At 36.4% G+C, this 26,715-nt stretch overlaps 1 protein-coding gene across 3 annotated transcripts in view; it reads right to left on the reverse strand.

The window, feature by feature from the left end:
- LOC114492296 (UDP-glucuronosyltransferase 2B31-like) overlaps positions 1 to 26,715 on the reverse strand; it is a 67,432-nt gene that overhangs the window by 2,895 nt on the left and 37,822 nt on the right. The window contains exons 1-5 of one of the 3 annotated variants that reach the window (XM_036021389.1): positions 22,000 to 22,767; positions 20,150 to 20,298; positions 9,084 to 9,215; positions 6,876 to 6,963; positions 5,570 to 5,789 (exon numbers count right to left, since the gene is read on the reverse strand). In XM_036021389.1, the coding sequence (XP_035877282.1) occupies positions 5,570 to 5,789; positions 6,876 to 6,963; positions 9,084 to 9,215; positions 20,150 to 20,298; positions 22,000 to 22,720 (1,310 nt within the window). In that variant the 5' untranslated portion in view covers positions 22,721 to 22,767. Of the gene's footprint in view, positions 1 to 5,569; positions 5,790 to 6,875; positions 6,964 to 9,043; positions 9,216 to 20,149; positions 20,299 to 21,999; positions 22,771 to 26,715 lie in introns of those variants that run through there. The other 2 variants (XM_036021400.1, XM_036021385.1) reach the window with 2 other exon arrangements.

Consider the following 26,715-nt stretch of genomic DNA (forward strand, 5'->3'; position numbering starts at 1 on the left):
AACTAGTAATACTCTAACACCACTATTATAGTTGCAAACTTACTTTTCTAAGGCAGGAGGCTTTTTCCCCTATTCCCTCCCTTTCTTTTTTCCTTTTATTTATCTCTGCCCTGCATCATTCTGAAAATTATCTTAGATTCCCTGACAGTTGTCTATATAATTCCCTGGAACTATGACACAGATGTAGCAGAGATAGCTTACATATGTTCAATCATATGACAATTTTCTTCCCCTGATGCATGCTTGGTCCATTTACCATCCTTGCTTCTTCTAACCCCATCCTAGTCCCAGGGAAAGCACTTAATATTTTAAATTTTCAAAGCCTTGAAAAAACAGATCTAGTGTCAAAATCATAGTAACTTTATTTCCCCATAAAGGAAATAAAAACCTGTGTACCTCCATAATTTGAAACCCTTGGGGAGTCCTAAGGAATGTAAGGATTGAAGTTACAAGATTTTAGACAAAGATGAGGGTGAGGTGAGTGAGACGAAAGTGGGTGTGACTATGAAAGGACAACTAGAGGAATCTTTGTGGTGATGGAAATGTACTGTATTTGACTATTTCAGTTTCAGTTTCCTGGTTGTGATGATGTACTATCTTTTACAAAATGCTACTACCATCAGGGGATACTGGGTCATTTTATATTTTGGAGAGAGCTTAGATATGACCAGAATGATTAAGCTAATTTTAGTAAAATTAGGACTTATTATCAATAAAGTTGACTATACACAGATGAGTGAAAGACACTCCACCCAACATCGCTGATATGTTGGAATGCCATGGAAATTGACAGAAAAATTATCCTGGGCTTAAACGGACTCTGACATGTTGAGATCTGGTCAATGTCTTTTGCAGTCAAGGGCCTTATAGTATAAGTTGGTATCAAGTAGTGTGAGTCTTTCTGCTTTGTTGTTCTTCCTCAAGATTTCTTAAAATAGCATGGTAGTGGCATAAAACAGACATACAGATCAATGGAACAGAATAGAGAGCCCAGAAATATATCCATGTCTTTATGGCCAATTAATATTCAACAAAGGAAGCAAGAACACATAATAAGATAGACAGTCTATTCAATAAATGTTGTTGGCAAAATTGGACAAATCTGTGCAAAAAATTGAAATTAGACCACCAACTTACACCATACATAAGAATAAACTCAAATGGATTAAAAACTTAAATGTAAGACTCAAAAACAATAAAAATCTTAGGAAAGAACATAGGCAGTAAAATCTCAAACATTTTTGCAGCAATATTTTTTCTGCAGTGTCTTTCTGGAAAAGGAAACAAAAAAAATAAACAGATGAGATGACATCAAAATAAAAGTTTTTTCACAACAAAGAAAACCATCAACAAAATGAAGACAACCCACTGAATGGGAGAATGTATTCATCAATGATATGTCTGATAAGGGGTTGATATCTTAGGTGACAAATGAGAGAATGCATGAGCATGAGCCAGTTTACTACTAAATCTTGCATTGTTAGCATCTTAGGAAATTGTGCTGTGAATATTTGCATGTTTTTTCTGCTTTTGCTGCTGCTTATTATTAAATACATACAGTTAAGTCACCATGAGTCCTAAGAAGGTTAGTGACAGCAGCAAAGTGAAAAGGAAAGTTGTGACAACAATGACAGAGCTTAAAAAAAGAAATAATTGCTAAGTCTGATACAGGTGTTTGCCTGTCTGACCTGGCTACTGAGTATGGCATGGCGAAATCACTGATTAGCACAATATTTAAAACATGAAGAGGCCATCAAGATTGCTCATGTTGCTAAGGGTGTGAAAGTGCTCCTAAAATGTGACCACAGGCATTGGAAGAGGCAGGAAAAGCATTCATTTGGATAAATGAAAAACAGCTAGTAGTAGCATTTTGGAGGCAATGATGTGTGAAAAAGTGAAGACACTGCATGCTGACTCCCTGAAAGATACCCCTGGAACAAGTGTTGAAAGTGGTTCATTTAAGGCTACTAGGGGCTGGTTCAATAAATTTAAAAGAAGCAGCATTCATACAGTAGTGAGGCATGGGGAGGCTGCCCATTCTAACAATGTGGCTGCTGATGATTTTGTGATGAGTTTTAAGAATATGTAGAGGCTGAGGGATTTGTTCCACAAGTGTTCAATTGTGATGAGACAGGCCTCTTTTAGAAGAAAATGCCAAAGAGGACCCACTGATGTAGGAGGAGAAGTCATTGACAGGACACAAGCCAATGAAGGACAGCCTGACATTGTTGTATGGAAATGCAAGTGGGGACTTATATTGAAGCCTCTACTGGCCTACCATTCTAAAACCCCATAAGTTTTCAAGAAAAATAATGTCATGGGAAACAAGTTGAATGTGATGTAGAGGGCTAATAGCAAAACATGGGTAACCAGGCAATTTTTAATTGAGTGGATTCATGAAGTGTTTGTCCCAAGTGTGAAGAAATACCTCTGGGAATTCCTTCTTGTAATGGATAATGCTCCTGCCCACCCTCCAGGTCTGAAGGCTCAGTTGGTGGAGGTGTACACCTTTGTCATTTAGGTTTTTGCTGCATAACACAGCTCCTCTCATCCAGTCCATGGAAAAGCAGGTCATTCTAATAAAAAAAAAAACTCTACACAAAGGCACTATTTCAGAGGTGTTTTGAGGTGACCTCTGAAACTAATTTAACCCTCAGGGAATTTTGGAAGGAACATTTTACTATCCTCACTTGCTTGAGGCTCATAGACAAAGCATGGGGGGCACTGTCTCCCAGGACCATGCAATCAGCCTGGAATACATTATGGCCAGAGTCTGTTGCTGAAAAAGACTTCAAGGGCTTTGAGGATGAGCCCATGTCTATTGTGGAGGATACTGTGTCTCTGGGCAAGTCCATGGGCTTGCAGGTAGATGAGGATGATGTGGAGGAGTTGGTAGAGGCCCACAACACTGAGATAATCACTGAGGAACACCATGACCTTCAGAGGGAATAGCAACAGACAGCGGCCGAGGAGCTCTTTTCAGAGGAGTGGGAGGGAAGGGAGGATATTCCTATTTCACTAATCAAGAAAATGTTTGGGAAATGGGGAGAAATGCAAAGTTTTATTGCAAAATATCATCCTGACAAAGAAGTGGTAAACCATTTGATAAACTTGTTCAATGACAATGCAGTGTTTCACTTCAGTCAAGTATCAAAACACAGACAATGTCCTGGCTGGTGTGGCTCAGTGGATTGAATGCCAGCTTGTGACCCAAAGGGTCACTGGTTTGAATCCCAGTCAGGGCACATGCCTGAGTTGCAGGCCAGGTCCCCAGTAGAGGGCTTGTGAGAGGCAACCACACGTTGATATTTCTCTCCCTGTCTTTCTCCCTCCCTTCTCCTCTCTAAAAATAAATAAATACAATCTTAAAAAAGAAGACACACAAACATAAACAAGCATCATTGGATAGGTTTTAGTGAGATAGAGGCCTAGTGATCCTGAATCAAGTTCCAGTAGACCGAGGAGACAAAAACAAAGAACCCCAGAAGAACAGCGACCTGACATTTTTATGTAAGAGGATTCCCCTTCCAAACTATAACATCCCTCCATTCCTCCTCTCCATATTCAGTCATCAGTAGCTTTCAACATTAAAGGTAAGTTCCAGTGTGTACATAAATATTCATTTTTACTGTATATTTCATTTCCTTTTTATTAAATTTTATTCACATTTCATGTCCTTTTGTTTTTGAAGTATTTATTTATAAGTTAAATAGTACATTAGACATGTACTGTATATAGGAAAGGTTAAAGAAGGAGTCACTGGGGACCTGAAACAAATTAATTCAATTTACATTATTTCTAGTGGGAAAAAATTATTCAGTTTTTTAGCAAATCGCATCTTGAACAGCCCTCCAGAATGAATTAAGTTTAAGAACTTGAGGTTCTACTGTATGTAGAATCTAATGAACAAAATAAACAAGCAAAATAGAAACAGACTCATAGATACACATAACAAACTGACAGCTGTCAGAGGGGAGGGGAGTTGGGAGGCTTTGTGAAAATGCTGCAGGGATTAAGCAAAAAAAACAAAACAAAAACAAAAACAAAAACAAACCAAAACCAAAACCCCAAACCAAAACCTCATAGACACAGACTACAATATGGTGGTTACCAGAGGAGAAAGAGGTAGGGGGAAATTGAAGAGGGTAAAGGTGAGATAAAAGGTCATGGAAGGAGACTTAACTTTGGAGGGTGAACACAGAATACAATATCAAGATGATGTATTATAAAATTGTACTTGAAACCTATATAATTTTATTAACCAATGTTGCCTCAATAAATTCAATAAAAATTTAAAAAGACTGATGATAATAAGTATTTACAATACTTATTGGAATCCTCAAACATAGTTGATAGCAGTATAAAATGGTGCAATCTCTTTGGTCATCAGTTTGGAAGTTTGTCATAATATTACCATATGACCCAGAATCCACGTGTAGATATCTACCCCAAAATGAGTGAAAACAGAGGTTCACATAAAAACATAATGCAGTATTCATAATAGCTCAATGTGGAAGCAATTAAAAGGAAACTGAACTGATAGACTGATAAATAAAATGTGCTATATTGATACAATGAAATATTATTCAGCAATGCAAAGCTATAATAGGGAAGAAACTAAAAAACGTTATAGTACATGAAAGAAGCCAGTTATGAAAGTCCATATATTATGTGATTCTATCTCTATGAAGTATCCAGAAGAGCTCATCTATAGAGACAGAAAGTTGATTAATGGTTGCTGGAGTGGGGGATGGGCAGGTGGAGAAGGTGAAAAGTGACTTCTAAGGCATATGGCATTTACATTTTGGAGTGACAAAAATGTCCCAAATTTATACCAAGGTGATGGTTTCATAGCTCTGTAAGTAAATTACATATATTTGAATTTTATATTTTAAATAGGGGAATTTTATGGTATATAAATTATATTTTATTACTAAATATGTTAAAATAGTGACAATAAGGTCAATTTGTGAGCAAAAAGAGATTTATAATTTCAGAACTTTTACATAATGGAATAATTTATGATGCTTCTTCTAGTTCATCATTATTTCCTTTGATGGTTCTAGCATATATTTTTAAACGTGTCTTTTTTTGTAATTACCTACACAACTTTACATTCTTTTAAAAGATTTTATTTATTTATTTTTAGAGCAGAAAGGAGAGAGAAAGGGAGAAACATCAAGGTGTGGTTGCCTCTCATGTGCCCCCTACTGGGGACCTGGCCTCCAACCCAGGCATGTGCCCTGACTATGAATTGAACCAGTCACCCTTTGGTTCACAGGCCGGCACTCAAACCACTGAGCCATACCAGCCAGGGCAACTTTGCATTTTTTGTGTGTAGAAACTGTTTATACTAGTTACCTATTAAATTAATGGTTTTAATTAAAGTTAATTTAATTAAATTTAAAATGTAACTTTGAAATAAATGTCTGATTGAAAATAAAAGTAGATATAAGATGGCTTAATTTGTTAATAATGTCAAAATTAGCCTCTTAAAATGGGATGAAATTCATTTCACCATTAACGAAAGAACCTTTCTATAAATACTATTAAAAAATGAGATACTTACGAAGGGTCATTAATGACTGTCTTCAATGCATTGAGCAAATCTGCACTAGACATTGTGTCGATGTCCAATCTGACAGCTGCTCCCTTGGCCTTCATGCGAATAATGTTATCGGGTTGATCCAGAAACAAAGGGAGGCCCACCACTGGGATCCCGTGGTAGATGGCCTCATAGACGCCGTTGGTTCCACCATGAGTTATAAAGGCTTTGGTTTTTGGATGACCTAGGTATGGGTGAATTCAGCAAGTTATTAATTGTAAGTGTTAGAAATAAAATGAGAGTTGGGCAAGAAGAGCACTGACAGAGGCAGCGTATTCTAGATGACAGATTAATACACACACGAAGCCCTGGCTGGCATAGCTCAGTGGATTGAGCGCGGGCTGGGAACCAAAGTGTCCCAGGTTCGATTCCCAGCTAGGATACATTCCTGGGTTGCAGGCCATAACCCCCAACAACCGCACATTGATGTTTCTCTCTCTCTGTTTCTCTCTCTCTCTCTCTCCCTCCCTCCCTCCCTTCCCTCTCTAAAATAAATAAATAAAATATTTTAAAAAAATACACACACAAAATGGCACTAAAATGTATTTTAGATCTCAGAGCAAGAAGCTCTTTAGTTGCTGAAGAGGTAAATGGATATTGGTGTGGCATTGTGACTTGAAAAATGAATATTAGATTGCTGCATGGACAAATGGAAAAAGAACATTCTGGATAAAAAAAATTGCATGTGTGAAAAGAAAAAGAAGATGGCATGTTAGAACATATTCTCTAAGAAATAGCGAAGTCAGATTGTATTACATGTAGGGTGTCAAGGCAGCAGGAAATGCGACTGGGGTGACTCTGAAACTGAAGAAAGAAAAGAGCACACTTTAGCGTGAACTGTGTTATAACTTCATGGAAAAGATTATGGATCTTTCTCCACAGAAAATGGAGAGTCACTGATCAGAAAAGAGATGCTTTATTTTTAATGGCAGTGAATGCCCATAAAGAAGGGAAAAGAATAGAAATGAGAAGGGAGAGCTAGGAGAAAGAGTGATGAACCAGGTAGTTATTGAAAAAATCTTCATGAGAAGTAATTACACCTGAAGTAAAGGTATTTGATTCTACATATAAGAAAGGAGGCTATGTATAATAAAATGTTAAATTATGTATCTTACCCTTTACCCCAGGACTGTAAAATAAATATAAGGAAGTTCAGTTTTATTTTTGAAATTTTCAATAATAAATGTTTAACAAATTGGTTTCCTTTTGAACTATTATCACTTTGTTTGGAGTTACTGTCATTTTTAGTATTTGTTTTCCAGAATCTCACCAAGTAGGTCATTCTGGGGGATCCACTTATACAGCCGAGTATTTGGCCCTAAGGTATCTGGTTCCTTGCCATCATATCTCCATATAACCTGTTAGGGTGAAGAAAATATTTTATTCCATGAACTGAAGTAAAGCTATAGCATTATAGTATATTTCAAAATTATAGCATAATTTCAAATTCTAAAGAAATTAAGAGATAATCTAGTTAACTCCTTCATAGACAGATAAGTAATAAAGACAAGAGATATTAAAAATAACTATTATAACACTGGTATAATAGAAATACCTATATTTTATATACTTATTTTTATATTCAAACAAGTGTTAATATAATCATGATATGGAACACATACAAGTATACGAATGAGATTATCAACGATGAATTGAAGTATTTAATAAATTTTTAGGTCTATTCATTATAATTCTAGTGCAAAAAAGTAGACAATTACTATACATTTATCTATTTATTATAATTGCTGTCCTTATAAAATGTAATCTTAACCTAATTTTTTAAGTGTTACTGAAGGGAGTTTCCTTATATCCACTTATTTCATAAGTTAATTTATTAGAATTTTACATTTTTTGATTTACAAAGGACTAATCTATGTAACCAACTACTTGTAAGGAATTAAGAATTCTGCTTTTTAATAATTTGTAGTAATATAGTTTCTGTTTAGTAAGTATATTTAATTTCTTTACTTATTACTAATTATTAGGTATTGTTTCTAAGAAAAATTTAAAGAAATAATTTTTGCCCCTATGAACCAAAGATTACTTTATCTAGATTCAGAGATTTTTTTTTAAAAGATTTTATTTATTTATTTTTAGAGAGGGAAGGGAGGGAGAAAGAGAGAGAGAGAAACATCAATATGCGGTTGCTGCAGGTCATGGCCTGCAACCCAGGCATGTACCCTGACTGGGAATCAAACCTGCGACACTTTGGTTCGCAGTCCGCGTTCAATCCACTGAGCTATGCCAGCCAGGGCAAAGATTCAGAGTTTTTTTTAAATGTAGAAAAGAAGAGCTTGTTGGTACTTCATAAATAACAGTATAGCTGTTGAAAAATCCAAAGTTTTGATGATGCTGAAGTTTTTTTCAGTGAACTGTTAACACTTCAACGATACACTACAAAGCATGGACATCACTGACTACTATGGGACCTGTGGCCAAGCAATATTCATACCCAGGACCAAAACAGATTCTGATTTAGAATTTCCCCGCAATTCTCATAAACTGGATTATAATTTACACATGCTTAACACTTATTTGCTATGTGAATATTAAAACAGCATCAGATTCTCAGTAAAAAATTAGCATAGGTTCTAAGAAGAAATTACATCAATTAGGAAACTAAAAAGTAGTTCACAAATACCCAAAGACTACATGCTTATTCTATATATCAGAAAATAATTTACTACTCTGTTTTATGGAGAAGAGTGCATCTGAAACTTTCCTGTAATGGGCTTACTTCTTGCTGATTTCCTTATTATATTCCCTACTTCTTCCTCAACCAGGAAGAGTTATTATTCTGGTTGGTTAGAAGCAGAGATTTTTGGGAGTCACATTTTATAAAACACAGGGTCACCTTAAGGGGTGGGCCCATCTCCCTCCTTTCTAATGTATCTTCCTCCAATTTTAAAGGACCTAGTCTACCAGGGCATGCCAGTTTTTCTTTCTCTTAATCACTGTGGCTGGCTGAGGTACCTGGACAGAGTGCAGTGAGTCCTGGCTATTTTTTCCCTGGATAGCACCTTGAAATGCACACTGAATAGGCCTATTTCAAAAATGAGGGAAGACTGGCCTGGATTACCTGGCAAGCCTAAAGTTCATGCTATTATCAATGCCTGCTTAACATTACTGTTAGAATTTGACTCCTTTCTGAGAACATCTGTAGTGTGTACAATGCCTTCAGGAACCTTCAATGAAAAGGCAGAGTTTGGTGACTTTGGTACCTACCTCCAATACCATTATAACACCAAACTTAACACTGTACCTCTTAAAAACATTTCATTATGATCACAATGTTAATGCCAAAGTTACTTTCAAATATACCCTTTGTACTATTATTTTAGCACCTGCCTTGTATATTTTGGGTTGAATTCATAGCTGAGATAAATGAGAGGTATCATAATGGCTTACATGTTACACAGGAAATTTATTTAATTAGACCCTTCACAGAATTGTCCACTATTACTGTACTTAGTCTAACCTTTTGTGGAATCTGGGCAAGGGCTGATGCAATCACATTGGCTCTTTCTTCTGAGATGTTCCTGACAGCTGACCCCAAAGTAAACACGACAATACCGTTTTCTCCAGAGCTTTGGGCAAACTCTTCCATTTCCTGTAAAGAAAATATTTGATCCATCATGAAAGAGCAATGCATAGCAAATGCCATTGAAAGGAATACTTCAAACAACTAAGAGAGAAATCAAGCGTTAGTTGGAATTATGAGTACTTCTTTTAAGAAAATTGTGGTAAACTACACATAACATAATACTTACCATCTTAACATACTACTGACTTGTTCACATTGTAGCATGTATCTTCACATTGTCCTGCAACCAAACTGCAGAACATTTTCATCTTGCAAAACTGGAACTGTACCCATTATGCAATAATAATTCCCCCTTCACCAGTTCCTGACAAGCATGATTATGCTTTCTGTTTCCATGAATTAGACCAGTCTAGGTAACTCCTATAAGTGGAGTTATACAGTATTTGTCTTTTTGTCAGTGGTCCATATCACTGAACATGATATCCTCAGGTTTCATCCATGTTGTAGCACGTGTTAGTTTCCTTCAATTTTAAGGCTGAGTAAAATTGCATCGTATGTAAATACCACATTCTGTTTATTGATTTTTGTGTTATTACACATTTGGGTTGCTTTCACTTTTGACTGCTGTGAATAGTGCTTTGAATTTGGGTGGGTGTGCAAATATTTTATTGACATATTGTGATTTTAATACTTTTGGATATATATCAAGAAATGGGAATGCCAAACATATGGTAATCCTAGTTTCATTTTTGAGGAGAAATCCCCATTCTGTTTTTAGTAGTTGCTTTTTTCTTTTTTAAAACAGACTCAATCCTTCCATTCCTGTGGAAGGATGCATGTTATATAAGATCGATTTCCTTTATCATGTATATTTTTCAAGTGTACATGTGTATAGAACCAATAAATAAAATAGAACCAGTACACAGTAGTAAGGAAGAAATACTGTTAGACAATATTATGTAAGACTCTTCATTTATAATGTTATTAATTACTAATATGGATTCTTGGAAGGAGGCCACACAGTTGTTCTGAATGCTCCTTTAACTTTTTATCATTTTAGTTCTGTTAAATCAATTGTGTTTATTTCAGGTAGGTCTCCTGTAGAATCACTTTAGTTTAGTCATTAGTGCCTTATTTCCTTAAGAATTATGATCAAAATCACTATATATCTTTTTCTTTTACATATTTATCAGAATTTCCCAAATACCTCCTCTAAGTCACTTCTTAATGGTTGGAGGTTAAGTATAGTTGATATTCAGGAGTTTGGTATAAATGTTTGGAATTTCCTTGAAATAGTCCTAAAAGTCCCATATATAGTGCAGAATTCTATATTTATAGTTACATATTTGATTGATCATATTTCTGGGCTTACTAACATATGATACCATTTACCCTGAAATCATACAGTAAAATTAATGTCCCATTAGAAACTGTTGTGTGTAACTAGCTCTGAGGGACTCTCGCTATCATGATGCCGAGCCCTCCGCAGGGCACATTAACTACCGTGAGAGAGGCACACCAGGGCTGAAGCCCTCTTGAGTAGCTCACTTTCACCTCTGTAAGTTTCTGTTAAAGTCAGGTTTTACTGAAATTGTTTGAAAATAATTTTGACTTGTTATCCCTAATTATTGCCAATATTTATAATTTTATTATTTTGAATACTGGTGTAATTCCTCCTTGTTCAATGTACTCTTATAAAAGAGCGAAATGTACATGAGCCAAATATTTCTGGATATTTTGTTAAAACTGCACATTCATATCTTTTCTGCTCCTTTTTGTTTTAAATTTATTATTTTTTCTCTCTTAAAAATGACTAAAACTTTCCAAAATAAAAATTTATTTTCCATTTCTAATCATTGTCACAAAGTTTTTTTGAAACTGTGCTTTTACAGATAAGAGAAAAAAAGGGTAAAATGTTGAAAACTTTGCCCATGCAGACTATATAATATGTAGGGCATTCTTTAAAATTATACTTTTACTATGATGATGTTAGTTTCGATCTGAAGGTCACTGAGCTTTCCTATGACTCACATGGTGCATCTAGCTAAGCTGCGGGATTCCAGTGACTTGTAGCAACAAGTAAAGTCACTTTTGTTCAATGCTTTGTCTGATTAGCTGACTGCCATTGGCTTTCTTAATTCGTGCTGTGGAAGATAGATCCCTATAGGACTGTAATGATACAACTGGTCTTTTCAGATTAATCACTGACTTAGACTAGTCGTACTCATTCTGTGACAAGTTTTGCAATCATTGACTTAGATTCAAGTCTTGTTTTGCACAGTAGCTACTAGCTCTAATTATTGTGATAATGCTGCTATCTTCCTATCCTCCTCCTCTTTTTCCAAGTCCCATTGACATTTGTTTTTCCTTAATGTGAAGGGTAAACGCTTTCAAGAATAGGGTTAGATTGGTTCCAGTCCAAGGTAACACAGGAGCCTCCTGAACTCATCTCCTCCCATGTAAACACCAAAATTGCAGCTACATAGAGAGCAGCTCCCTTTGAGAGAATTCCAGAAGCTAAAAGAATGACTCTTACACATTGGGAAAACATGAAACTATATCACTCTTAGTACATACACCTCTTTAAAGTCAGGGGAAGCCAGCAGGCACCACCAGTGGCCTCTCCCTTGAGCTCACCTTAATTACAAATATCCCCTTCAAAGGTACTTGTATACACATCTGGCAGGCCACTTTTGCCCCTGCCATTGAGGGGATACATATCTAAATGAACAGCTTTTGGTAGCCAATGAGGCTTTTATTCATGAGTCCCACAGGACTGTAGCAAACAAAGAACAAGTTATTAACTGTGCAGTAGCTCCCTCCAAGGCTATAGCAGTGCAGAAGGAGCAGGCAAAACAACTCCCAGTTTCTCCCTGGAAGTAACCTAACTACACACTTTCCTGGTTGCTGCCTGAGGGTCCAGTTTCTAGTCAGCCTACACCTAGGTGATGATGGTAGTTACCCTCTTTGGGATACTGAGAGGCCTTGGCACACCTTTAGTGACTGGGAGACACTAAGAGTAAAGAAGGTAGATTGGGCAACCACAAAGGTTTGAGACACAGCCAAGAGCTCTGGCTGGGCTGTTGAATAAAGTTCATCTCCCACATGAGACCATTTTGTCAAGACTGGGAGAGGTGGCTCTTTTATCTTATTATGTGCAGGAATAAATGCTCAGAAAGTCAAGAAAAATGGAGAAATAAAGGCAAATGTTATGTTCCAAACTGAAGAGCTAGAGAAACCTTCAGAAACATAACCTTAATGAAATGGGGATAATTGACTTACCTGATAAAGAGTTCAAAATAATGGTCATAAAGATGCTAATCAAAATCAGGAAAATAATGCATGAACTAAGTGGGAATTTCACAGAGCTAGAAAGTATCAAATAGAAATCACAGAGCTGAAGAATGTGTTACATGCACCGAAAAATTCAATAGAGGGGTTCAAAATTAAATAGATCAGTAGAAAAGAATAAGCAAACTTGCAGAATCGGCAGTGCAGTTCATCCAATCATGTGAACCAAAGGGAAAAAAATGATGAAAAGTGAAGGTAGCTTAAGGGACTTACAGAATACTGTCAACTGCAACAATATATATATAGTAGATAGTTCCCAGAAAAAGGAGAGGGGAAGATAAGTTATTCAAAGAAATGATATCTGAAAACTTTCTTAACTTGGGAAAAGAAACAGGAATTTATTTCTAGACAGCCCATAGAGTTCCAAATAAGAGGAATCCAAAGAGACTCACATCAAGACACACTATAACTGTCAAAAGTTAAAGACAAGGAGAGAATCTTAAAGACAGGCCAGGTCCTTAGGAAGGGGTGCAGGAGAGGCAACCATGCACTGATATTTCTCTCTCTCTCTTTCTCCTTCCCTGCCCCTCTCTCTAAAAATAAAGAAGTAAAATCTTAAAAAAGCTAATAGTGGTCACAATGGACAAAGTCAAATGTAATGATAAAAGGGTCAATCCAACAAGAAAGATTGCATTTGTAAATATTTACACACCCAACTTAGGGAGCAGCTAAGTAAAAAGTAAATATTAACAAACCCGAAGAGAGATAGACAGCAATACAATCTCTATACCTCACTTTCAACAAGGGGTAGATCATCCAAACAAAAGATCAGTATGGAAACATCGAAATTATACTACATTTTAGTGAACGAGGACTTAACAGATATTTATAGAATATTTTATCCAATGATAGCAGAATAAACATTCTCCTCAAGCACACATGAAACATTCTCCAGGATAGGTCATTAATTAGTTACAAAACAAGTCTTAACCAATTTAAGAAGATTGAAATAGTCCCAAGTATCTTTTCTAATCACAATGATGTGAGACTAGAAATCAATTACAGTGAGAAAACTGGAAAATTCCCCAAATATATGTGAATCAAACATACTGCTAAACAACCGATATGTCAAAAAAGAAATCAAAGGGAAATAAAAATATCCTGAGTCAAATAAAAATGCAAATACAACATACCAACATGTGCAGGATGCAGAAAAAGTAGTTCAAAGAGAAAGGTTAACAGGGTAAATGCGTACAATAAGAAAAAAAGATAGCTATATTGACTACCTACCTTCACACTTCAAGAAACTAGAAAAAGAAGAGTAAACTAAGCCAAAGTTAGTAGGAGGAAGGAAATGACAAAGACTAGAGCAGAAATAAATGAAATTGAAACTAAAATAGAAGGATTTATGACTCTAACAGCTGTTTTTTTAAATGAACAAAACAAAACTTAGATAGACTTAACAAGAAATAGATAGGACTCAAAAAAAATTAGAAAGGCAAGCAGAGATGTTTCAACTAATACCACAGAAACAGAAAGAGTTGGAGCCATAAGAGGCTACTATTATCAATTATACACCAAAACACTTGGCAAACTAGAATAAATGAAAAACTTTTTAAAAATGATTTATTTATTTATTTTTAGAGAGAGGGGAGGGGAAGGAGAAAGAGAAGGAGAGAGAGATCAATGTGTATTTGCCTCTCACATGCCCTCTACTGGGGGCCTGGCCTGAAAGCTAGGCATGTGCACTAACTGGGAATCCAGCTGGCACCCCTTTGGTTCGCAGGCTGGCACTCAATCCACTGAGCCACACCAGCCAGGGCCAACTTAGAATAAACTGATAAATTCCTAGAAAGATATATCCTATCAAGACCGAATAATGAGGAAATAGAAAATTTGAAAAGAGTAATTACTATTAAGGTGATTGACTTAGTAGTCAAATATGTCTGAACAAGGAAAAGTACAGAACTAGGTGGCTTCATGGGCAAAGTCCACCAAATATTTTAATAAGAATACTGATTCTTCTCAAATTCTTCCCAAAAATAAAAGAGGAGGGAACACTTCCAAATTAATTTTATTAGCCCAACAATACTCTGATACCAAAACCAGACAAGGACACCATAAGAAAATTACAGGTCAATATTTCTGTTGAACATGTATGTAAAAAGCCTTGACAAAATAACAGCAAAGAGAATAAAATGATACATTAAAAAAATCATACACCATGATTAAGTGGGTTTTATTCTAGTGATGCAAGGATGGTTCAAAATCTACAAATTTATCAATTTATCAATTTAATAGAATGAAAGATAAAAATCATATGATTATCTCAACAGATGCAGGACAGGCATCTGACAAAAATTCAGCATCCATTCACTATGAAAACTTTCAACAACATAGGCAGAGAGAGGAAGAATACAACAAAATAAAGGCCTTCTATGACAAACACACAGCTAAAATACTCAAGATGAAAAGTTGAAAGCTTTTTGGTAAGATCAGGAATAAGGTAAGGATAACCACTCTTGTTAATTTTATTTCACATATTACCTGTAGCCCTTGCCAGAGCAATTAGGCAACAAAGTAAAAAAAAAAAAAAAGTCATCCATATTGGAAAGGAAGAAGTAAAATGGTCCCTATTTACAGTTGGTATAGTATACAGTTGGTATAGTATATATATATATATATATATTAAAGACTTCATTAAAAACTGTTAGAATTAATAAACAAGTAAAGTTCCAGGATTCAAAATCAATATATAAAAATAAGTTACATATTTATACGCTAGCAACAAACTCTCAGAAAAAAAATTCTGGATATGTGTTTTGGCTATGATTTTTTTTTGGATATGACATAAAAAGCACAGAAAAGTGAAAATAAGCTCACACTAAAATCTTCTGTACAACAAAGGAAAGTGAAATGAAATTAAAAGGCAACTTAATGGGAGAAAATATTTGGAAATTATATATCTGATAAGGGGTGAATATCCAAAACATATAGAGAACTTACACATCTCAGTAGCAAAAATACCACTCACTAAAACATGGGCATAAAAAATGGGAAGAGCTCTAAAGAGCCATTTCCCAAAGAAAACATACAAATGGAAAATGGGTACACGAAAAAGGGGTTCAGCATCACTCATTATCAGGGAAAAGCAAGTCAAAACTACAATGAAATACCACCTAACACCTGATAGAACGCCTATCATCAAAAGAACAAGAGATAACAAATTTGGCTAGTATTTGGAGAAAAGGGGACACAAAGAGTAGGGTAAAAATGTAAATTGATACAGCCACTATGGAAAAAAGTGTGGTTTCCTCAAAAAATTAAAAATAGGGACTTCCAGTCAAGATGGCAGTATAGGCAGATATGGCTTGCCTCTTCCCACAACCACATCAAAATTACAACTAAAATATAGAACAACCACACTTAGAACCATTGGAAACTGAGTTGAATGCAAGTCTGACAACTATGGAATTAAAGAAACCACACTCATTCTGACCTGTAGGAAGGGTGCCAATGTGGAATGGGGTGTTCCCACATCCATGTGTAGTGGGCAAAAATTTGGGAGGGATGTCTTGGGAGTGAAGAGTTCCAGCCCCACACCAGGCCCCCCAGCCCAGGGTTCCAGTGCCAGAAAGATAAGTCTCCACCACTTCTGGATGCAAAAACCAGCAGGGATTCAATCAGTGGAGGAAACTGATGGAGCCTCAAAGAGTTTCCCTTAAAGAGCCCCCATATGGACTCACCTACTTAGACTCACTCCCTCTGAGCTCCAGCTGCAGGGTAGCAGCTTGAAAGGTACCAGTGGCATACAGGGAGACATTGAAGTGTCTGGCATCAGGGCTAGCACAGGCCATTGTCCCTTTGCTGAGCCCTCCCCGCACAGAACCGGTAGGCTGGTGCCATATCTGAGACTCTATAAACCTGGTTAACACCATTTTCCCTGACCTGGACAACTCCTGAGATTGTGCCACACAAAATTTATGGGCTCACCTAAGCTACTTTTCCATATGAATGGCTAGCCTTGGCTCATGCTTTAAAATTCCTAAATACTCTCAAACAAGCAACAGCTGGCTTCAGTGAGCCACAACCTGCTGTTAGCAACAGACAGCCTAGATTCACAGCTTGGGAATCTCCAAGCCCAGCACAAGTAGCAGCCAGCTCAGATTGATTTACAGCTCAGGCAGGGTGGCCCGGGGCAAAACATAGGTGGGGGGTGACCTTATGCTGTACCACTCAGGAAACCCTGGAGCCTGCACATGCAGTGGACAGCTACAGACCACAATGGAGCAAAACTACCCTGCCCCTACATAGCTGGTCCTCCACAGAGGGCAGAGGGTAGTGGTCAGTGGTCACAGCCAGTCCTTGAAGCTGAGTGGCCTGCATAAATCCCTCCAATTGACCTGCCAACAGCAATCAAGGCTCATCTACAAGAGGAGGATGTACTCAGTCCACATGAAAGGCACAGCTTCAGTACCCAGCCTGAGTAATAGGGGAGTCTGTGCTACTGGACTGTACATGATTCCTACTACATTAGGCCACACTACCAAGACAAGGAGTCAAAGTAGCTCTACCTAATATGTAGAAACAAAAACTGGGAGGCTGCCAAAAGGAAGAAACAAAGAAACATGACCGAAATGAAAGAACAGAAAAAAGCTCCAGAAAAAGAGTTAAATTAAATGGAGAGAAGCAATCTAACTGGTTGCAGAGTTCAAAACATTGGTTATAGGGATGATCAAGGAATATACTAAGGACCTCAACAGCATAAAAAAGATCCAGTCAGAAACAAAGGATACACTGATTGAAATAAAGAATGATTTACAGGGAAACAACAGTGCAGTGAATGAAACCGAGACTCAGATCAATGATTTGGAACATAAGGAAGCAAAAAACAACCAATCAGAACAAGAAGAAGAAAAAAGAATAAAAAAAAAAAGAGAGAGAGAACAGTGTAAGCAGCCTCTGGGACAACTTTGAGCAGTCCAACATTCGCATCATAGGGGTGCCGGTAGGGGAAGAGAAAGAGCAAGAAATTGGAAATCTATTTGAAAATATGAAAGAAGTTTCCTAATTTGGTGAAGGAAATAGACATGCAAATCCAGGAAGCACAGAGAGTTCCAAACAACATGGATGCAGAGACACCCACTGCAAGACATATCATAATTAAAATGCCAAAGGTTAAAGATACAGAAAGAATTTTAAAAACAGCAAGAGAAAAGAAGTTAGTTACCCACAGGGGAGTTCCCATAAGACTGTCAGCTGATTTACCAAAAAAAACTTTGCAGGCTAGAAGGGATTGGCAAGAAATACTCAAAGACATGAAAAGCAAGGACCTATGGCCAAGATTGCTCCACCCAGCAAAGCTGTCATTTATAATGGAAGGGCAGAAAAAGAGCTTGCCAGATAAGAAAAAACTAAAGGAGTTCATCATCACCAAACCATTATTATTTGAAATGGTTTATAACATGGACTTATTTATGAAAAAGATCAAAACTATGAATAATGAAATGGCAATGAATACATATCTATCAACAATTAAATCTAAAAACCAAACTAAGCAAACAAGAAAAACAAGGACAGAATTATGGATACAGAGAATGTTTTGATGGTTGCTGGATGGCAGGGTGGGGGGTGGGGGGGAATGGATGAAGAGGTGAGGGAATTAAGAAATACAAATAGGTAGTTAAAGGGACTAATCTAAGAAAAAGAAGATGATCAAAACTATGAACAGTAAAATGACAACAAACTTACAACTATTAACAACCAAACCTAAAAAAACCCCCTAAAAAACAAAAACAAACTAAGCAAACAACTAGAACAGGAACAGAATCACAGAAATGGAGATCACATAGAGGGTTATCAGTGGCGGGGTGGAGGGGGGAGAACGGGGGAAAAGGTATAGGGAATAAGAAGCATAAATGGTAGGTACAAAAGAGGGGGAGGAGGCTAAGAATAGTATAAGAAATGGAGAAGCCCAAGAATGTATATGTGTGACCCATGGACATGAACTAAGGGTGGGGGAGATGTGGGTGGGAGTGGGGTGCAGGGAAGAGAGGAATAAAGGGGGGAATGGGACAACTGTAATAGCATAATCAATAACATATATTTAAAGAAAAAAAATACCCAATAGGTAGTCACAGAATAGCCATGGGGATGTAAAGTACAGTATAGGAAATGGAGCAGCCAAAGAACTTCTACACATGACCCATGGACATGAACAGTGGTGGGGGGATTGCCTGAGGGAATGCAGGGCACTGGGTGGAGGGGGCAAAGGAGGAAAATCAGGACAACTGTAATAGAATAATCAATAAAACATAACTAAAAAAAATCAAAATAGAACTATCATATGATCCAGTAATCCCTGTCTTAGGTATACTAAGATATAGATATATAGATAAAAAGGAAATTAAAACAGGATATTGAAAAGATATCTATAATCCATTGTTTATTGCAGTTATTCACAATAGGTAAGACATAGCATATTATTCAGTCACGAGAAAGGAGGAATTATGCCATTGGTTACAATATAAATGGACTAGGAGGGCATCATGATAAGCCAAATAAGCGAGACAGAGAAAGACAAGTAGTGCATACTATCATATATGGAATTAAAAAAAAAGCAAATCTAGAAAAAGAATAGAGAAGTGATTGCCAGAGGTTGTAGGTGGAGGAAATAGGGAAATGCTGGTATAAGAGCCTCAGCTTTTATCTAGCACGTGAATAAAGTCTGAAGGTTTAATGTATAACCTGGTGACTAGTGCTGATAACCCGGCATTGTATCACTGAAATTTGCTGAGAGCAGGGCTTATATGTTTTCTCTCACACAAAAAGGATAAATATGTAAGGTGATGGATGTGTTAATTAACTACATGTGCAGAATCCCTTCACAGTGTATATACATATCAAATCACTATGCACACTTTATATATCTTATAATTTTACATGTCAATTATACATCATTAGAGCTAAAGAATAGGGTTACATTGACTTTTACTAATTTTACCTCAAGTTTAGGCCTTGTGAAAGTTACTATATACAGCTAAACATTTAAGTCTAAATAGATATTGAATAAGATTTTTGTTTTATGTTGCTGCCAAATGGTAGACAAACAAGATGTCTTAAGAGATAACAAAATAATTCAGTAAAGGATGCTTGTTTTGTAAATGTCTTAAAGATATGACAGCAATGAAAACATATTAGATTATTATTTTCCTTCATAAGGACTATCCTATAATCTAACAATTCCTTTGCAATTTTGTACTATGGGCTATTTGCAGATACATTGGTAGAAATTATTTTGACTACTAAACAAGCAAATTTTTGGTCCACATTATACATGTAGTGCACATATTTTTGTGCTCTTTTTGTCAGTCTGTTGTGACGTTGGGAACCATGCCCCCCAGGGGTCTTTACTGAAATGTTGCACAGGCGTGGTGTGTGGCAGGAAACACCTGCTTTGGTAGATTATGCAATCCTTTTCTATGCCAAGATGTTAAATCCTAAAATCTCAAAAGGGGAACTTTATAAATGCTGGAGTGACAGCAAGTAAATGTTAGGTTTCACAGCAAATACTGTTGGAACACAAACCCACATTGTTGAGGACTGTCTTCCTTCTAAGGTGGAATACTAGTGAAGATCCTCAAAAGAAAAAACAAACAGAAGTAAATACAAAATAAAATAAAATTGAAATAAATAAATAAATAAATAACCTTAGGCAGGGGTTTGGCAGGCTTGCAGTGGTGTCCTCCAATAAAATCAAAATGTGGTAAGACTGGGTGAGGAAATTCAAAGTCCCACGAGGTTCGAATGAGCCACATTTCAGCTTTCCCCATTAACTCATACAATGTAGTGGGTCTTTCTAAAGGAAAAAGACAGAAAATATAGGAAATGAGAGTATTTTAATGTAAAAACTATACTAGGAAATTTTCTGAAAGGCGCTTGAAATAATGTAGCCAAAATGTTTTAAAGTGTCTGTGGTTTTATAAATTCATGTATATGAATATACTCATATATATCCATATATATTGACCCAAATATATAAAATTTGCATGCTTTATGTTTATTTTCATATATATAAGACAAAGTGCTAGAGATACTCTCTAATGTAACATCAGTACATTCTCAATAATAAAAAAATATTAAATGCAAATCACTATAGAACTAAATGTATTTGTTTACTCTGTAAAGCTATAGAAGTAACAGGTGCAAATGCAGACATTATGTGAGCTCTCTAATCAATTAACCAATGGAAACATGTTTTCCTGGTGTACTCAGCTTAGTTTCTATAATGTAGCAAGCTAATCTCTTTATACTAATTTAACAAGAGCTGTGAGGTTTTTGAAATTATACCTCAATTACTTATACCCACAATTACATTTGGTTCATTCTAGGAGCTTAATAATATTCATATATATTTAATAATAAATTTAAAAATAATGGAACATTTTCATAAGATATAGAAATAGAGTTCCTCCCCCTTAATTTTGGCTCATTTTTGTCTGTACTGGAGAGATATAATTTTAAAAAATATAGGATAAAAACTTGATTGTTTACCTTGGAACAAGATTCTTGGCTTTTAAAACAAATGATTGGTAAGCGCTTAGTGACTCAATGTGTAATCATTAGAAACCTTGAATTATAGGTTCTTGAGCCCAGGATAGAATATCTGTCAATTGTAAAAGAATATTTAGGCAACATGGCAAAAAGAGTAATTTTAAATAAGATTAATTTAATTTTTAATTTTAAATAAGGAAACTGAGGACAAATAAATGGAAACAAATTTCTAGCTGTGTTACAAATAAAGTAACTTAATCTACATTTCTGCTTTGATCAAGATAGTGAAATTTCTAATGCTGTTTTTTAAAGATAAAAAAATATATAGTAAAATGGATTTATTAGAAGTAGGTGCAGCACAGGGAATTTTTAGGGCAGTGAAACTACTCCTTATAATACATGTCAGTATAAATTTGTCAAAACCCGTGGAATATATTAATATAATGCCATGCGTGAACTCCAACATAAACTGCACTTTGGATGATAATGATGTGTCAATATAGGTTCAACAATTGTAACAAATGTATCTATTGCTCTGGTGATATGCACATTTGGGGGACAGGGGTTATGTGGGAGATCTTATGCAATATTGCTGTGAACTTAGAAGAGCCCTAATAATAAGTATAGGATGACCAATATTTTGACACTTTATTTAAGAAACAACAAAGACAGACTAAAACACTTTCCATAAAAAGAATAAAAACTAAATTATATTACAAACAAAAAAAGAATGGATATGTAATTGCTTCTAGAACTTCTCAGTGCTTCAGTTTGGGGTCTCTGATTTTAGAAGGACCCTGTATTAATAATGGACCATAGGTTTAAAAATAATCTTGTAATTTAAAGACTTCTGTAATATTTGTGAGATTGAAAAATCATTATATATTATTATTTAGACACATCATTTAAGAAAGACAAATTCCTCTAACATTATATTTATACAAACTTACCCCCCATGGCATGAGCAAAGTCAGGGCATTAAGCCACTAATTAAAACAAGACTTACCTAGTATGTCACTGTAAAACTGATCCCACTTCTGCTGATTATATGTTTGGAACCAAAAGTCAAAATAAAGCATATACATCATATTTTTTACCCTCTCCATGAATGTCATTTGATCACTTAGTTCTGAGAAGATAACAGGTACGTAGGATGGAGGGAGTGGAAGTCCTCCGGCAAACTTTTCGTATGCATATCCAGGAGAGAAGCGGAGACTGTATACAAGAGGGATTTCAAGGAGCTCAGCCAGCAGCTCCCCACAGAGTCCAATGGCATCTGCGAGAATGACATCAAACCTTGATTCTTGTAGTTTTGTCATAAATTTCTTGTTGGAGACTGCATCTTTACAGGTCTTTTGAATACAATCAGCATGTAGGACAAGGATGTCTTTCATTAGTGAAAAATAATTCCAAAATGTATCTTTAGGTTCATATGCCCATTTGGAGACCATCTGCATGAAAATGTTCTCCAATTCATCTTTTTCAAAAGATGTAGGGTAAACCTCAAATTTAATAGCAGACGGTTTATTGGGATCAACAAAAATTGAAGCTGCATGTGTCAGAACAGTCACTTCATGACCTCTCTGGACAAGTTCATCTAGGATGATCTTCATATTGATCCAATGGCTGTATTCGGTGGGCCACACCAGCACCTTTCCACAACCCCCAGGGCTGAACTGACAACTCAGCTGTAACAGCAGAAGAACCGAAATCCATTTCATAGACATTCTGCTGGAACACACGCTTCCTTCCAAACTGATGATCTCTTTCCTCACTGCTCATGCTTATTGAAGGAGAAATCAATCAGAAAGTTAAAATTTAACTCCCACACCTCAAAGTAAATGCATTGTATAAACAGAGTATTTGGATGGAACTGGGAAAAGCTAATGTAGATAACCTTGCATCTGTTCTATGATTATAAGTGCTATCAGTGGTCTTGCATGTGCAAGTCTCTTATCTTATCTCAGTTGAAACAAAAGGGCATAACCAGTAATAAGGAAACATAAGAAAGGAAAAAATCACAGGTATATTTAATAAATACAGTAAGTATAAAGGTCAAAAGAAAAAATGTATGTAACCCAACTCAAAATACAAGTAGTTAGGGGGTACACAACATAAAAATTTCTAAAACATGACATCGATAACATTAACTGTGGAGGGGAAAATAAAAAATAATTCTTATAGGAAGGAGAAGGAAGATGGCATCGGATTCAGCTTCCCCCTGCACAAGGGAGAAAATCCTGGCGGATCTATGGAGTACAGGAGCAAGCAACCAACATACCTCAGCATATGTGAAAATAGGGGACCAAGGATTGTGGCGGAACCGAAAAACCAGGCGGTGAGAGGAGTGCTGCAACACGGTAGGATTCCAGGGACCAGCTCCGAGTTTGGGGGGCCTGCAGCCCCAGGCCCAGCGCCCGCTGCCGGGTTTGCCACCAAGTCCTTGGGAGAGAGGCGAGGCAACTGCTTCCTCCCCAGCCAATTAAGGTCCGAGCGGCATCGGCAGGAACCCAGTTGCTAGCAAACACCCTTGGGCTGTGACCACCCTCGGAGTCTGTAGACACCGGAGGGGCTGGGTCTACAATCCAGTCCACTGCAGTGACCTTGGGGAAAGGCCCGATTCCCACACCCAGGGTGCGGGCCAAGGAGCCGCTATAGCTTCCCAGACAGTGCGGGCCGCTGACCGAGTGCAGATGCAGATCGGAAGGAAGAAAAGCCTTACCACACCCCTCAGGCCTGCCGCAGCCAGCAAGACCAGAAAAATCGGTTTGGCCACTTTGAAACCAAGAGACTTTTCAGTTTTATTCTACTTTTTAACAATTCTTAATTTTTAAATTTTATTATTTTTATTCTCTTTTAATTTCTTTTTCCTCTCTTTCCTGCTTTCTTGTTTTAGTTCTTCCTCCTTTCTTTCCTTAAATTTTATCTCTTCTTCCTTCCTTCGTCTGCCTTTTTTATGTTTGTTTTTTTTTAATATCTATAAGAGAGACAAAAACCTGGATCTGTGAAAAGACCAGAGTTGAACCCACAGAAGGGGCATCACAACAGCTGTGACAGTGAGACAAATTTCACTCTGCTATTACAGAGAACCTGCAAGTCATTGCATGTATCCTCTGATGGAGAGACAATGAACCATGAACATGGTGTCCACGTTTATTTTATAGGGATTGGTTAGATAGAGCTCAAGGACATTTTGCAAACTTAGGGAGATGCTGCAGACACATATTGCTCAGTTCCCAGGCTATCTAACCGATACATACGTGTTCTGCAAAAGTTACAGTCGCATTCAGCTGAAACTCATGGTATCTATTTCATTCTCAACCCCTGCAGGTTTTGGCTGCTGCCTGCCAGCTTGGATCCACCTTGCAGATGCAAGCAGTCAAGTGTGCTTTGTTAAGCACTCAACCTTTGGTGTTATGCCAGCCTTCACCATCCCCCACAGAGCAAGAGCAAATCAACCCCCCAAATCAATAGTACCTTATAACAAATAAAAATGAAAACACAGCTTTTCAATATTTATGGGATACAGCAAAAGAAGTTCTAAGAGGAAAGTTCATGGGTATAGAGGCCTATCTCAAGACACAAGAAAAATCCCAAATAAAAAATCTAACTTTACATTTATTGAAACTAGAAAAAGCCTGATAAAACCCCAAATAAATAGAAGGAGGGAATAATTAAGATCATTGCCAAAATAAGTGAAATAGAGTGCGCAGTTGCATATCTAGCACAATGCTGAGGAGCACCGAGACAGTTGTTTCCACCTGTTTCTCCTCAGTTTCCTTACTTAATAATTAAATTGTTTTGCCATATTATCTGAAGAAATCTTTGACAGTAGAGAAATGTAAAGGCTCTATTCCAGATTCAGGAAGCTATTGTTTGAGGTATCTCATGATTACTTACATTTCTTCACTAAGTGCTTATAAATAATCTTTTATAGGCCTAAAATCTTATTGAAGAGTGGGTAGACAAGTTATATGTCTATATTTTTGTAAAGTTATATCTCTCCATTGAAAACAAAATGAGCTGAAATTAAGGTTGAGCATTTCTATATTCTCGTAAATCTTTTTGGCTGTTTTTAAAAAATACTTCTATTTAAAATACAAATATTATTAAGCTTTTAACATGAAGCAGATACAATAGTAGCCATTCTCAAAAACTTCATAGTTTACTTGCAAAATCTATAAACAAGAGAACAGCTTGGTAAAATGTATAATCTAGACAGAGTATTCTAGGGAAATGCATTTCTGTGTGTACAGTAGGGTTAACTGAGGAGTTGAAGTCACTGCATTGAATTAATTAATTTTGAAACTCTACAGAGTAAACAAATGCAGGTTTAATTCTTTATTTCTGAGATTAATAACTGTTTATAATTCTGAATGTACTAATGTGACAGTAGAGATAAAAGTCTATTATAACAAGTATATGAATATGATGAGATCTGTCTGGAAAAAGGCCAGCCATTTTTAATATAATGCAAATAATTTGCATGACATTGATGTAACCTGGCAGCTAAGGAGAGTGGATTGGAATGCATATGCATGAACAATGATGACTTCACTGTACCAGTCAGTGGTTGTGGTAGACACTGTTGAATGAGCATGTGTACTGTGTGGCCATCTCATTAAAAATGACTAAGTGAGCAGAATAATGAATCTGCATCAAATTTTGTGTTCTTATAAGTGTGAGGATCTTCACCAGTCCTCTAGTTTAAAGGCAAGACCATTCCTCAGTGATATGAATGTGCACCCCAACAACACTGGCAGCCAAACCCAAAGTTTACTTGCCTTCAGTACAGCATTTAAACAACTACTCATTTGAGATCCTAGGAATTTGAGACCCCTAGAGCATAAAAGAGATTTGCTTATTACAGCAGGTGTTTTCTGCCATAAATACAGCCCGTAGGAAACCTCAGTAAAGACCCCTCAATGAATGCCATTTTTGCCATCATAGCTGCCCGTCAAAATGATTAAAGAAAAAAATGTACAATGCATATAAAATAACAACCATAAATTCTTTGAATTTAACAAAGTCCAAATTGTTTCTACCACTTCTATCTGAACACTGTTCATAGTTTGAAAATGCAAAGAATTCTGTTAGTCTATAAGATATATTCTTGTGAGGGAAAGAATCTATGTTTTAAATTGATACCATGCCTTTATTAGAAAGCAATAATCACTTACTGAACTAGTTAACTGATCTATTAAAAGATCCTTCCCTGCCATTTGAAAGCAGCAACATAAAAAAGATCTTATTAAATGTTAATGTAATATTTCCTTTAATTGCAAATTATTTAAGCTATATATTGAAGCTTTCCCAAGAGGAAAGGCTGAGGTAAGATTAGTGAAAGTTCTATTCAGTCTAAACCTGTATTGAAAAATGTGCCCTTTCACATTAAGGGACAGTGGCAATGTCAGTAGGAGTGGAGAAAGAGGATGAGGAGATCAGGATAAGCAGAAGGATGAATAGAAGTGTAATCATAATAATTAGTAGCAGTAGCTCTTGTTATGAAATTGCAAAAACAGACTTGGATTCTAGTCAATGATTAGTGAAACCTGCCCTCATTCTTTATTATATAAAATAAACTTTTCCTCCAAAATGTGGAAACAACCCAGGTGTCCATAGATGAATCAATATACAAAGTGTGCTGTAATCACAGAATATTCTTAACCTTTAAATATGAGGAAATTCTAACACATTTTACAACATGGATGAAATTTAAGAA

Source organism: Phyllostomus discolor, chromosome 1, assembly GCF_004126475.2.
Source record: "Phyllostomus discolor isolate MPI-MPIP mPhyDis1 chromosome 1, mPhyDis1.pri.v3, whole genome shotgun sequence".
Classification (NCBI taxonomy): Eukaryota; Metazoa; Chordata; class Mammalia; order Chiroptera; family Phyllostomidae; genus Phyllostomus; species Phyllostomus discolor.